Source organism: Montipora foliosa, chromosome 5 (genome assembly GCF_036669935.1).
Source record: "Montipora foliosa isolate CH-2021 chromosome 5, ASM3666993v2, whole genome shotgun sequence".
Classification (NCBI taxonomy): Eukaryota; Metazoa; Cnidaria; class Anthozoa; order Scleractinia; family Acroporidae; genus Montipora; species Montipora foliosa.
In genome coordinates, this window is record NC_090873.1 from 36,895,819 (window position 1) to 36,908,686 (window position 12,868).

The 12,868-nt window shown below is 40.3% G+C and overlaps 1 protein-coding gene across 1 annotated transcript; it reads left to right on the top strand.

Moving 5' to 3' along the window:
* The first annotated feature begins 4,617 nt into the window (after positions 1-4,617).
* On the top strand, positions 4,618-8,821 carry LOC138002675 (CD209 antigen-like protein B). The gene is made up of 2 exons (XM_068848675.1): positions 4,618-4,693; positions 8,508-8,821. Exons 1-2 carry the CDS (start codon positions 4,618-4,620, stop codon positions 8,819-8,821), a joined length of 390 nt encoding a protein of 129 aa, XP_068704776.1.
* The last annotated feature ends 4,047 nt before the right edge of the window (positions 8,822-12,868 follow it).

The following is a 12,868-nucleotide window of genomic DNA, read 5'->3' on the forward strand; positions in this document are numbered from 1 at the left end:
GGGCAACTCTGCGATCCAGGGGGGAGTAGAGATACTCCTAGTCGCTTCCTGCTACAGAAACCGGAGATAAGCGCCGGCCTTCTAGGCTCGTAGCAGACTTTACTTTGATTTTTTTACCTATAGGACCAAAAGAGTAGAATTTGACACGAATAGTTCACCAATTTGACACCAAAGGATTTGAATCAACGACTACCTGGAAAATGAAATGAATAAGTTGAGACAACCACTCTTTATTGAAATAATACGGGTACCTGCTCGAAAGAGGGTCTCTTTGATTGAACATCGACCCCCCCCACCCCCCACCCTCGCCCCCCTTCCAAGTTATCACTTTTCATTGGTTCAAACTCAAAGCGTTGACTTCAATGAACATTCGACAGGTGTTTTAAGGACACACTATCTACGCCCAAGTGCGTAAGATTTTGACAGAAGCCGTCCAACAAGTGAAGTGACTTGATCTTTGTTCCTTTCTATGTTTCCGAATATCTGCGATTAGCGCACAAGGCAATGGGTCCTGTGTTTCATTGTATGCTGCCTTTCTCCTCTTCGGTTTCAAGGTTGTCCCTACCTGGGCAGACAATACGTTTTCAGTTTCATGTTTGAAGAGTTTACTGTCTACTTAATAGTTAGAGTAAGTGTTATCAGCTTGCATGGTGAAGGAGGAAGTGTTCTGATGCTTGAGAGATCGTCATCAGAGAGTAAGCAACTGCACAGATACCTTTAAACACACTTCAGGGTCGGCTCGACTTTTGGCGTCCAATTGTGCTACGCCTGCTCTACATATACATCGAATCTACTCCGACCTCGTTAAAAGCTCGATAGCTAAATTAATGGCTGCATGAAATGTCACGAATAAGTTTCATGTATAAGAGAGAGCTGATATAAAGTATTCATAAATTATTAAACGTCGCCAATTGAATTTGTTAAACCACGGCCGAGGATGGGGATAGCTAAGTATAGGTTATATACTAAAACAGAGGAAAGCGTTAAACTCGCACGTTGATTGGCTACTCAAACTCAGGATATCCTTTGCTATTCACCTCTGTGCAATTTGCACTGATTTTGGGCCCAAAAATGTTATTATCTCACTGCCTCAGTATATACTAAAAAAAACTATTTACCTCAGTGTTGGTCGCTAGTGATGGACATTTACCGAGCTGCGAAGCGGCGAGGTAAATATCCACCACTAGCCACCTCCACTTCGGTGAATAGTTGCTAAATATTACCGATTTAAGACGAGTCACTTGAAATAAAAGCTTGATGAAACCATGTTTTCGTGTTGTCACTGGATTAATACTTTTGTCGGATCTTTGGCTGGCTCCTTCATAAAAGAAATGTATACTTGAATTGCGGGTTTGTAGACAAAAGAACTGGGTGATCCTTGCACTTAAGGAGGCTCGAAATAGTTCATCCTTTTCTCAAACAAATAAATATATACTGTCCTTGGATATAGCTTGGGTAATCATAGCGCCCACCGGTGGCTCAGTTGGTTGGGCACCGGGCTGTCACGCGAGAGGTCGTGAATTCAACTCCGACCGGCAAAACACTCAGGGTCTTTAAAGGCGGAGTTTCACGTCTCTGTGCATGGGCAAACTGTCACGTCAGCCCATTTAATGCCATTGTTATTGAAACAATCGAAAGCACTGATGCAGGAAACGGAAACAATCCCGTAGTAATGGCTTACTAATTGGAATTACTTTTGTAATCATTTCCTTTGTGTTATGAACCTACTGCATGCGAATAGATTACCCGTGCGTTGTGACAACTCCTTCGTAGCATAAATTTTCGACCCGTACAATAAATTATGTTTAAACAAACAATTAGACAATTATGTTTAAAAAAAGGAAAAAGTGTGCATATTAATAGCAATTAGCCTCTTTATATTTTAAGAAGATGCAAATAGGTGTCAGGGTAACTTGCATCTCATTAGCACGCTCCTAATGTATGCGATCTTAATCTATCCGACATGGAATCGAGGTTTTTAGGTTTGAAGTAGCGCATATTTGGTCTGAAATGAAGTGGCGCATATTTTACTTGTCAGGTAAAAGGCCGCCAGCATCACGGTTCAAAGGAGCGTGGGAGGTATTTATATACCATAATTCCATTCTATGTCAAAGCAGAGGTCTCGTTTTAAAGAAAAGCCGCCTGTTGGTGAAAGTGCACGAGACTGACATTTGGTCTGTCTGATCAGTTTATTCTGTCATGATCACCATCATTAGGGACGGCCTTTAGATCGCAGGACAAGGACGACTACGAGTACGAATTTTCCGCTCCGAGCACGCGCACTTCGAAACATTTTGGCCTCCAAGCCTTATGCATATACTGAGTACGGAAAACTCGTACTCTTAGTGGTCCTCGTCTTCCGATCTAAAGGTCTGTTACTGTCTACCGCATGGGATAGAGTAAACGGCGTCATTGCGGGATGCTTAGGGTTGGTAATAATATGACCTCGCCGTTTTAAGCAGCATTCACATTTCTTCAAGCTAGAGTAGCATTAAACTGTGATTGATTGTCAACCTGGAGCCAGTTGCTCTAAGACTGGTTAGCGCTAGCCGTTGGTCAACAGGCGTCAAAACCTATAGGTTTTCATGATATTTAACACTGCTTAGCGCTAAACATGCTTCGCGCAACCCGGGCCTGGTTACAAATTGATGTGAACCTTAACTTTAGTTCTTTATTTATTGTCCGGTTCAATTCATGGTGTACGTGCTTCACGCTCATAAACCGAACTAAAACAGGATGCCGAATCAACTTAACCGTTATAACCTTCAAACGGATCATCCGCAGTAACTGTTTACAACCAGGAGCCCATGAGTAGGACCCTCCCTATGTACTATATCTTCTTTAGCAGGAGACTCACATTTACATCAATTTACATGAATTTGCACAATTTACATACATTGTTTCTGTTCTTTTCTGATTGGCGATTTAAAACAGTACGTGCAGAGCTAAAGAACTCGTGGCGTTCTAAAAGTAAAAAGATACGTGCAAAGGTAGACTCATTGGGCCTGTATGGGAGAGGCAAGCCCCTGGCACAACCCTCTGTATAAGGTATAACCCACTGGATAACCGAAAAACGTCCTATGTAATTCGGTGGACAAAAAGTACCGTAGGTAAATACTCACCTGCAACTATCGCTAAGTGTACCGCTTTTCGAAAATTCAATAAACCTAACAGTTGAAAGATGAATTTGTTCAAATTGTGTACTGAAAAGGAGCTATTCCAATATATTAAATTTCCTTAGAATATGGTCACACCCACTCAGCCAATCAGCGCCCAGTATTTGTGTACCCTATAAGCCCATGAACTGCCTTAAATTATGTAAAGAAGCGGGCACTTAAGGGAAATGATTATTATTATTTTTTTCCCTTTGTGTAAAAGCCTACTTAGTATGCTCTATATAGAGCATATTAATGAGAAAACAGAGCATACTAATGAGAAATTAGAGCATACTAATGAGAAAGTAGAGCATACTAATTAATTACAGGCTGCTAATTTAAACAAAAACAACTTGCAGTTAAAACAATGTCAATTTTATTTGAAGTTTTCGGTTTAGATAACTTAAGCAAGAGATCAATCACCGAAATAACAAAACCAACTTCCACTTCACAGTTTTTTAGGGTGGAGAAAAAAAACAAAACAAAAAAAAAACAAAGAGTGATCTCACCGTGCTTAATAACAAGAGATGTGGTTGCTCATGATTCGGTAGATGTTTCTTTCTTTTCTTTTTTATCTACTTGTTCAATTTTGCATTCTGGCTCCCCGATTTGTGGTTGAAGGGCTATCTATGCTCGAGGCACTATATGCCACAGAATACTCACGTTCATTGTCTAACCCTTACATGTTTTGGTGTTTAATAGAATATAAATAGCAAACTACAACTGAAACAAAACCGGTGGTCGAGTTTTCCTTGCGTGATATAATTTCAAAATACTTGTGTTGTAGAAGCGAAGTGAAGAATTAGACCACACGGGCAGGTTTTTAAAGGTTTTTAATCGATTGAGTAGAATTTTCATTGATGATGATCTTGGAATTACGCCTCCTTCAACAAATAAAACACCATTAAAAGTGTTCCACCACAAACAAACCCGAGATTCCCTCCAAGCTAATAATGAACCATAAAAACAGACATTCCCATTAATGAAAACGGAATATGCTCTTACAGCGTCTCATCCTCTCGAATCTTTTGAAACCTTTCTCTTTAGTAAAAAAAAAGGCGGTCATGTCGCGAAAAGAAGTGAGACATTTCCTGAAGTGTGAAGTTGCAAAGTAATTCCTCTTTTAGAGTTTCAATGTTACTTTCATATATTTTTCGGACGGTTGTTCCCAAATCGTTCACGTGTCGTTCATGCTAGCTGTCGCTTGGTTCCATTCTCGTCACCTTGACCGACGAAGGTCTTAAGGGTCCCATTGTGGGATAGAAAACATCTATTGTTAATTAAATCTGTCCAGCTAGGTTATTGGTCGGGAACTTGCATTCGATTCCCAGAGTTCTTCTTCTTTGCGCACAAGAGTCTGATGAACCTGACAAGTTCACGATTTTGACATGTGTCAGCTGCGATGTTATCAGGACCCCAACTGCGTGAGGACTAATTTCAACGTCAATCAAGACAGGCAGGGATGCTGAACAACGCCAGTCATAAAAGCCATGAGAACGAACTTGTCGACAAAACGGATTACGTCTACCACGCATCAAGTAAGAGCAAAATTTTCGTTTATTTTCATGTTAAACTGTCTTTCTTGCTCCTTCGCTCAGTTCCTAAGTCATTTTGTCCTTCTGTGTTAACACTGCTAATTCCATCTCGTCCTCAGAGTCCGCTTTTTCTTTTTATCAGCTCAGCACCAAGATCACGGACTCTGGCCACTTCCAATTTATGCGCAGTCGTAGTGAAGGTCCATCCACTGTTGTTTCAAATTTCTGACCGTGCGTAGACGTGCTGGAAGTCCGTGATTTGCGGACATCCTGCCTTGGAAGTGGCCAGAGTCCTTGTTCTTGGTGCTAACCAAAAGGAAAGTGGACTCTGGGGACGAGCTTGTACTAAGGAACGGTGCAATAATTATCATGAGGAGGGGGAGAGGGAGGGGGGGGGGGGGGGGGGAAGGAGCAGGGGTATCAAATTTCTACAATCCAGGTATCAATTACAAGGCCAAATTCAACTTAAAATATAACTTGCAGCAACATTTACGACTGTCCCAAACAAACCATTTGAACTTAGATACTGTCCCTTTAAACAGTTGCAAGTTCATTCACAATCAGGTGTAGAGAAGTCCCTGACAATGATATCTCCTGAGCTTCCCTGGCAAAACAGTTTGACCTGAAAAGGTCGCGAAAGCATGCCTTGTCTGTCTTGTATAAGCAGAATACAAAAAAAACGTGTTTCGGAACGACGAGCTAAAACGCATCTGAGAAATGAATGAAGGCTAACATACTATTACATTTGGAGCTATTACTTGGGTTCTTGGAGGTGGAATTGAATTGGCTTTTTTTTCTATGAACCATGTGTGTATTACATTTACGGGAGCAAGAAACACAAAGCGAAACTGACGAAAGGAATACACAAGGCTCAGATTTCATTGTGGGGAGCCTACAAAAGACTTGCCGTGCACGCAAAAGATCATGCTCCGCGTTACTCCAAAACACTGTCATTGAACTGTTACAGTTGTATTGGAAATAAACAGTCGAACATAACTCATAGTTGCGCTATATATGCATGGACATTTGTTTCTTTCTATAGTATCATTATAATTATTGTTCTAAACTCCAAAGACAATTTTTTAGGCCTATAAGGTCCTATAACTTTCGATTATCTTTTGTCAACTCCTTGGCTACGCCAGGCCTTTAACGGTCAGTGCAAAGCGCAAAGTAAGGGCACTTTCTACTTCAGTTGACAGAACTGACCGGCCAGACTGGGCCTTAAAAGGATTTACCATTCACCAACCCTAACCTTATACCCTCTTATATTACGCAAAAAACCTTGTTTAGGCCAGATTAGGTCAAATATTTGCCTTTATAGTTATAGGATTTTAATTTTTTTTATATATTTTTTGTTATTTTTCCAGAGTCAGTTCTGTCAAGTAGAAAGCAACAACAACAACACTTTATTCACTCTTGTACAAGCTTAAATATATATAAATAAAAAAAAAAAAAAAAAAAAAAAACTACCCGGTTAATTAGCCTCCAGACTCAATATTTGTGCACTATTCTAGTTCCTTTTTTTTTTTCTTTTTTTCCATATTTATATATATTTAAGCTTGTAGAAGAGTTAATGAAGTGTTGTTCTTGTTGTCATTTTTATCGTTAGCCCGCATTTCACGTTAAATTAGGGCACTTTTCTTTTGTCAGAAATGGCCAGCCAGACCCGTCAGTTTGAGAAATGAAACAATTTAAAGGAACACTTGCATGATATTCTCTTGCATTCTTCTGAAGGAGTATACATCATCCTCGAAGTGTGTCAATTTGAATGCGTTGTGGAGTTAGCGTTGTTTCAGTCTGAAGTCTGCATTTTAACCATGTTTACCCTTTGTTCGCTTCCATAACCCAGAAATGCGAATCGTTCCTATTTTAGTTGGAGTTGACAGATCAGATTACGGCTATATGTAAATTTGGAATACAGGTCCTGTAAAATAATGCCCAAGCAGATTGAGTCTGATGACCACAAGCCTTCTGATTGGGCCACAAAATCAGGTAGCTACGCGAGCGATGGCCCGTGCTAAACGTAAAATAGCAGTAGCCGCTTTGAAAATAAATAACACCTTAAACTGAAAATCTGCATTCCATCGAACATCGGCACGTCTTGGTTACGGACTTTTGTATCAGCTAAGTAAGATCACACACCCAAATGGAATGTTGTCATTCTTTTTTTTTTCTTTCAAGAACGCTTGTGATAAAGCTCGCTATCAAAATGGAGGCACCTGCGAATCTGGACTTACAAACAAAAGTTATCGTTGCTTGTGCCCTCTTGGTTTTACCTCGGCACATTTTAAAGAAGGTATTAAACAGCTTAAATCTTCCAATCCAAATTCAACCCTGAACAGGGTTAATCAACTGAGTTGATGTGCTAAATTGACCATCGCAAACTTCGGAAAAGAAATTTGAAAGGTGAGCCCTTCGTTAGAGAGAACTCGGGAATTATGGGTCGTTAGCATTTTATGCATGGAGCGACGCCATTTTGGTCGGATATAAAAACTTGAATAACAAGAATAAATTAGTTGTAAGAAAAGCGTTCGTTAATGCGGTGGGGAGAGAGAGGAAGCCGATTAGAAAATTTCGGCCACCGAACACTTTTTGTTGGCCACAATGATCAGGCAGGCTGCGATGTCGAGCAAAGACAAGCGGTTTCAATGCTTCCTTGTTTTTTTTTCACGTCTTGCACATGTTCGCGAAAGCGGGCTCGTAGCCTCCTCCTTGTTTTGCCATTGTGTCTTTTTTAATACTGAGCTTGTTACGCATTAGATAACATTTGCAGAGATGCATGTGAAGCGGTCAATGATTTTAATAGATCGACTAATCCACATTCAACTGTGCCACGTCACTCTTAAGAACAGAATATATGAAAAAGTCACAACACAGTAGCATAATCTTTAGTAAACAATCATCTTGACAGGCGCGGCTACAGGAATTTCTGAAATCGAGGATTGTACACCTTATTACCTTTCTAACAACAATCCCCCCCCCCCCCCCAAAAAAAATGTGTTTCCTCCAACATGCCATTTCCAGCATTTCTCAGGCTTGAGAAGCGTTGAGAAGGCATGAAATATACAGGCCTGAAATACAGCAGTCACCTGATGGAAGTGGAACAACTACGTAAAAACAATCTTATGTTTTTCTGTTATTTTTGTTATGCAAAATCAAACAAAATAATAACCAGGTAAAAATGCTGCTCAAGGAGGGGAGGGGAGGGGGGGCAAGGGGGTCCAGCCCCTTCAACCCCTCCGGATCCGCTTGTGATTTTATCATTTTTTGGGGATTCTTGAGGTAATTTAAAGACAAGTGTTATTGCGAATTGAAAGTAAGCAGCGACTTTACTAATTTGTTGAATGTGTTGCCAGATATCGACGAGTGTTCAACAGGAAAACATAACTTCAGCCATGTGGCCGTGTGCAACAACACCATTAGTTCATAGAACTTCACTTGTAAGGAAGGTTACGTTGGAGATGGACAAAACTGCTCAGTCAAGATTTCCTTCGTAACGACTATCATTTTTTTACGAATACAAGAAAAGGCATTTTTACATTTTACAAAAATAATTCAGAATTGTCCCGTTTTTCTTGGCAAGTTTTTATCACCAGCACTGAAGAGACTTATTACGCCGATGCTTTCAGTGATACTTACAATGCCCAAGCGGCTCCTTTCAGTCTACGATAATTAAGTTGCAGGCGACGATGAGGATGATTTTGTTAAGTTACCACCACAGCAGCATTATAATCCGACCCTTTGCAATCCCCAATCACCAACTATATGGAACTGTCGTGTCATCAATTTTATGTTTGCACTTACTCCGTTTGTCTAGGTTGTCCTAAAAACTGGATGGAACATGACAAATATTGCTATAAGCTGGCAAGTGCTGGACCCGGTAAACTGGACGATGCTCGAAAGAAATGCCAGGAAATGCTAGCAGACCTCTCAATAATTAAATCGAAGCAGGAAAACACCTTCATGGGGAAACCTTGGTTTAGGCTTAGCATGAAGCGACGCGATAGCCAGTTGCTTTGGTTTGACGGTATATCAGCAGAGAGGTCGAATAAGGAACGTTATAACGCATGGGCAAAAGGTGAACCGAAGAAGGACGAGGATTGTGCTTACGTTCGCTTGAATCGCGAGTAGGACGACAACCAGTGTGACTACAATCCCGGGCAAGCTCCTTCCGTCCTCTGTCAAAAGGCGCGTTTATAAGATGGGCGATTTATTTAACGTGCATTATTGCCTTGCTAAGATAATTGAAGGTCTCTTTATCCTCCTGAGTAATGTAGTATGCATAAACCAAAACGTAAAGCAGTATCCTTTGGACATTATATTCCTGAGAGTTTGAAAAAAAAGAGTTTTCAAACATGAATTGTGTGTCCTGTTGTCTGCCATAATTAATAATAACAATAATAATAATAATAATAATAATAATAATAATAATAATAATAATAATAATAATAATAATAATAATAATAATAATAATAATAATAACCGTGATAGTTACCCAGGAAGCTCCACTTACCCGAATGTGGTTTCAGGGAGGTTCCGCATCCGATCGAATTGGAATTTAGAGATGTTTGTTTTTGAGGAGCACAAATGCACTCTTTCAACCCTTTCCTGGGCTAACAGCTGTCAGCTGCCTTTGTTCATTGTTCAATGCACTTACTGTAACAAACCAAGGAGTTTTCACGTTCCACTGTCAAATGTATGGGATATATCTTTCATGTTTCCAGAGATCACAACTTTTGCGATGGCTAATTCTTCTAGAACTTGAATGGGTTATAATCTAAGTTAGTTTCTTTTTTTGGAATGAGCTAAGGTCTCTTCCCAACGCAACGCACAGGGCTTCGTGGTGTTTTCCAGTAAAGTGGCATCGTCAGCATCAGCTACAACCAGAGAAACTTCTTCAGGGTCTTCTAAAGTTCGTCTGTGGCCTTTTCTAGGTAAAATCATCAGATCGATGGTAAGATAGTGTTCCGAAGCAACTAGGACCACACATATGGTAATCTGAAAGAGATCTAAAGTGTCTCCCTGTAGGACTTCAGAGTTGATGGGGAAGACTTTGGCTATATTTCCCTCGGGGTTTGACCCGAATGACGGGGAACTCCGCTCACAATTTAGCTAGATACTTTATTAGATAATACATTGCAGCTAGTCAGGGCTGAATTGTGCATTACAGTATAAATATAGGTATTAAAAGCTGAGGGTATGTAATAATAAATGGTTTAGGATAAATAACAGTTAGATTGTTTAAAACCTAATAGAAATATATGGAGATGTTAAAAGCTAATTCATCTAATTGGGATTATTTACACTATTACAATAATGCGTAATAAAACTATTTTTGGCCCTGTTGGTTTATATCATAAGTGCTCGTGTGCCTAAAAGCATATCTCGGGCGATGCAAGGGCAGCAATTTAAGCTTTTGTAGGCGATGCACGTTATTTTCCGTTCATGATAGCCACAAACAAAGAATAGATTATCTTTTCATGGTGGTCCACTAATGAATATAGATTAAGAGATGAAAGTGGGATCGCATAAGTAAGATTGTGGTTAATGATTGAAAATGCTCTCTTTTGAATGTGCTCTAAGTAGTTTAGAAAGTAATTTGAAAGTGATGAATGAAAAGCAGGAACAAGGTAATCGCACAAGCCATTAGGATATTATGCAGGAAATATAAATTATTACTAAGTGAGCGTTAGGAACATTTGCGTGCTTTCATTGTATCAGAAAATAGAAGCATTTGCTGCTTTCTTAACAACTTCGGACACATGTGCGTCACTCTACGAAAGATAACTAGTGGTTCTAACGCTAAGCACTTTAGCACTCTCTATGACATCGAGGCTTTTATTTGCGTAGTTCCTCAGATTTATGACTATTTAGTTGGAATCAGGCTGTTTTGCCTGGACCAGTCCACTACAGTGTCCCCTTATCGTTAAATGCCACTTCACCTTAAGCTACGACCCCTAAGACGGCGGTGTCGAACAGCTAAATTATTGATAACGATAATGAAAAGCCAGGGCCCTAATTTGGTACCCTGAGGGAAATCAGAAGGAGTTAAGCCCCACTTGCTCCGACACACACTTTTCAGTGAGTTTGATCCTCTGGTACCGATCACTAAGAAAATTGATAATCCAATTGATAATGTTCACTGACAAACTAATTGAAATCTTTTCTTTAATCAAAAAGGATAGTTTTTATTGTCGCTCCCTTTCCATCAGTGGCTTTAGTGCAGATGTGCAGCATTTCCAATAGAGCCAGGGTATATAGGAGGACTTGGCCACGGCTACATATTGACAATGCCGCTGGCTTTACTTAGGTGTTCGGGAGAAATACCATAGTCAATTTTAAGACTAAGTGGATCTTTTAATGAAGTCAAATGATCATCATGATAAATTCTGGAAACATGTATTGACCCTTCATCTAAACAGGCAATACTAGAACTCATACTGGGCTCCTTGACATTTTTGAGTAATTGGGTATTTGACGTGCAGGGTTTTCGACAGTTTTGTAAAGAAGCAGACATATTTCTAAAAGCACCGAAGGTTACAAGGAAAATTTAAAATAGAACACTCAGAAACGCCGTTTCCAGTGTCTCTGGAACCCAAGAATCAGTGTCCTAGGCAAGGCTGGAGTTCACTCAAATTCCATTTAAAAAGTAAGTAAGTAAATAATAATAATAATAATAATAATAATAATAATAATAATAATAATAATAATAATAATAATAATAATAATAATAATAATAATAATAATAATAATAATAATAATTAGCGCTACGAGGTAACACCAACGCAGAACCCGTTTGGTTTTCTGTGGTTAGCTAATTGCGTTCTTTACTCGGTGGTTTTGTTGATGAAAGGTTGGAAAAAACAAGGGCCAATAAAGGCAGAGACACCGCAGGACAGAAAGGAAAAGCTTAAAAGAATTTACGACCAGGAGGCGGGGAAGATCAGAAAGCAATTGTCAATCGCGAAAGCGGAAATCGAGAGGTTGAAAGAAAACAGGAAGATCACGAAAAAAGGAAGGAAAAATAGGTGTCAGCTCCAAAAAGAATGCAAAACCATTTCTGTGGCAGGTTTGGTTAGCTACAGGGAGAAAAAAAAGTCGGAGCTCCGAAAGTTAAAACGTGGGTTTGACAGGAAAAAGAAACAAGAGGTCTCGCGTGTAATTAACCAACAGTTTAACACGGTCCCTTGTAGAGTGTTTGCGAATTTGAGTGAGATGTTGAAGAGGGACCCAGAGAATGAGCGACCAAGATATAAAGATCCTGGAAAACGTGCTCGAGATGATTCGCGAATGTTTGAAAACATTGAAGAGGCGAGCGGGTTTTGGAGAGAGTTGTGGGAAGAGAGAGGGACTGGGAATAAGAACGTGGCCTGCTTGCAAAAAGTAAAGATCGCGATCTACGAGCAAGTACCACCACCAACGGCCAGCGAATGGGCTCTCGAAGTAGCGGAAGCGGTCAAAGTCCTGTCCAAGAAGCGCAACTGGAGCGCGCCAGGGCCTGTTAAAATTACTAACTTTTGGTTAGGATGAACGGCTGGCTTTAGCGTGTGCAGCTAAAGAGTATCTACGCAGGATATCTATTATATGGTCCAGCCCCCTGTCTGATTGTAACCGTGTACAGGCAACTAATCAGTATGCACTCCCGGTGCTGCGGTACTTAATGTGGACACAACATTGGTCTCTATCAGAGTTAAGAGGTGTGGACAGAGCAGCTCAGAAGATCATAGTTGAGAACGGTGGCAAGCACCCAGCTAGCCTAACTTCTTTGTTATATCTACCGAGGGAGAAAGGGGGTAGAGGCCTGCAATCAGTCGAACACGAGTATAAGATCACTAAAATCAAATCGCTACTGAAATTGTATAAGAATTCGGACCAGACTGTGGGAGCAGTTAGAGAATTTGAAGAACACGCCATGGCATCAGGTCACCAGTCGCTTGTAAAGGAAGCAGCCAAGTACGCTGAAGAACTTAACATCACACTTCAGCTTGATATCCTAAATCCCGTGTGTGTTACAACGGAGGGAAAGGTGGTGACTGCAGCTAGAGCTGGGAATCTGCTGAAGGAATCTCAAGAGATGCAGCTCTTGGAGATCGCTAAAGAAAAAGGTGGCAAGGAAAGTTATTCTGTATCAGATGGGACGATGATAGCCTAAGCATAACCAGCTGCTTTGCATGGCTA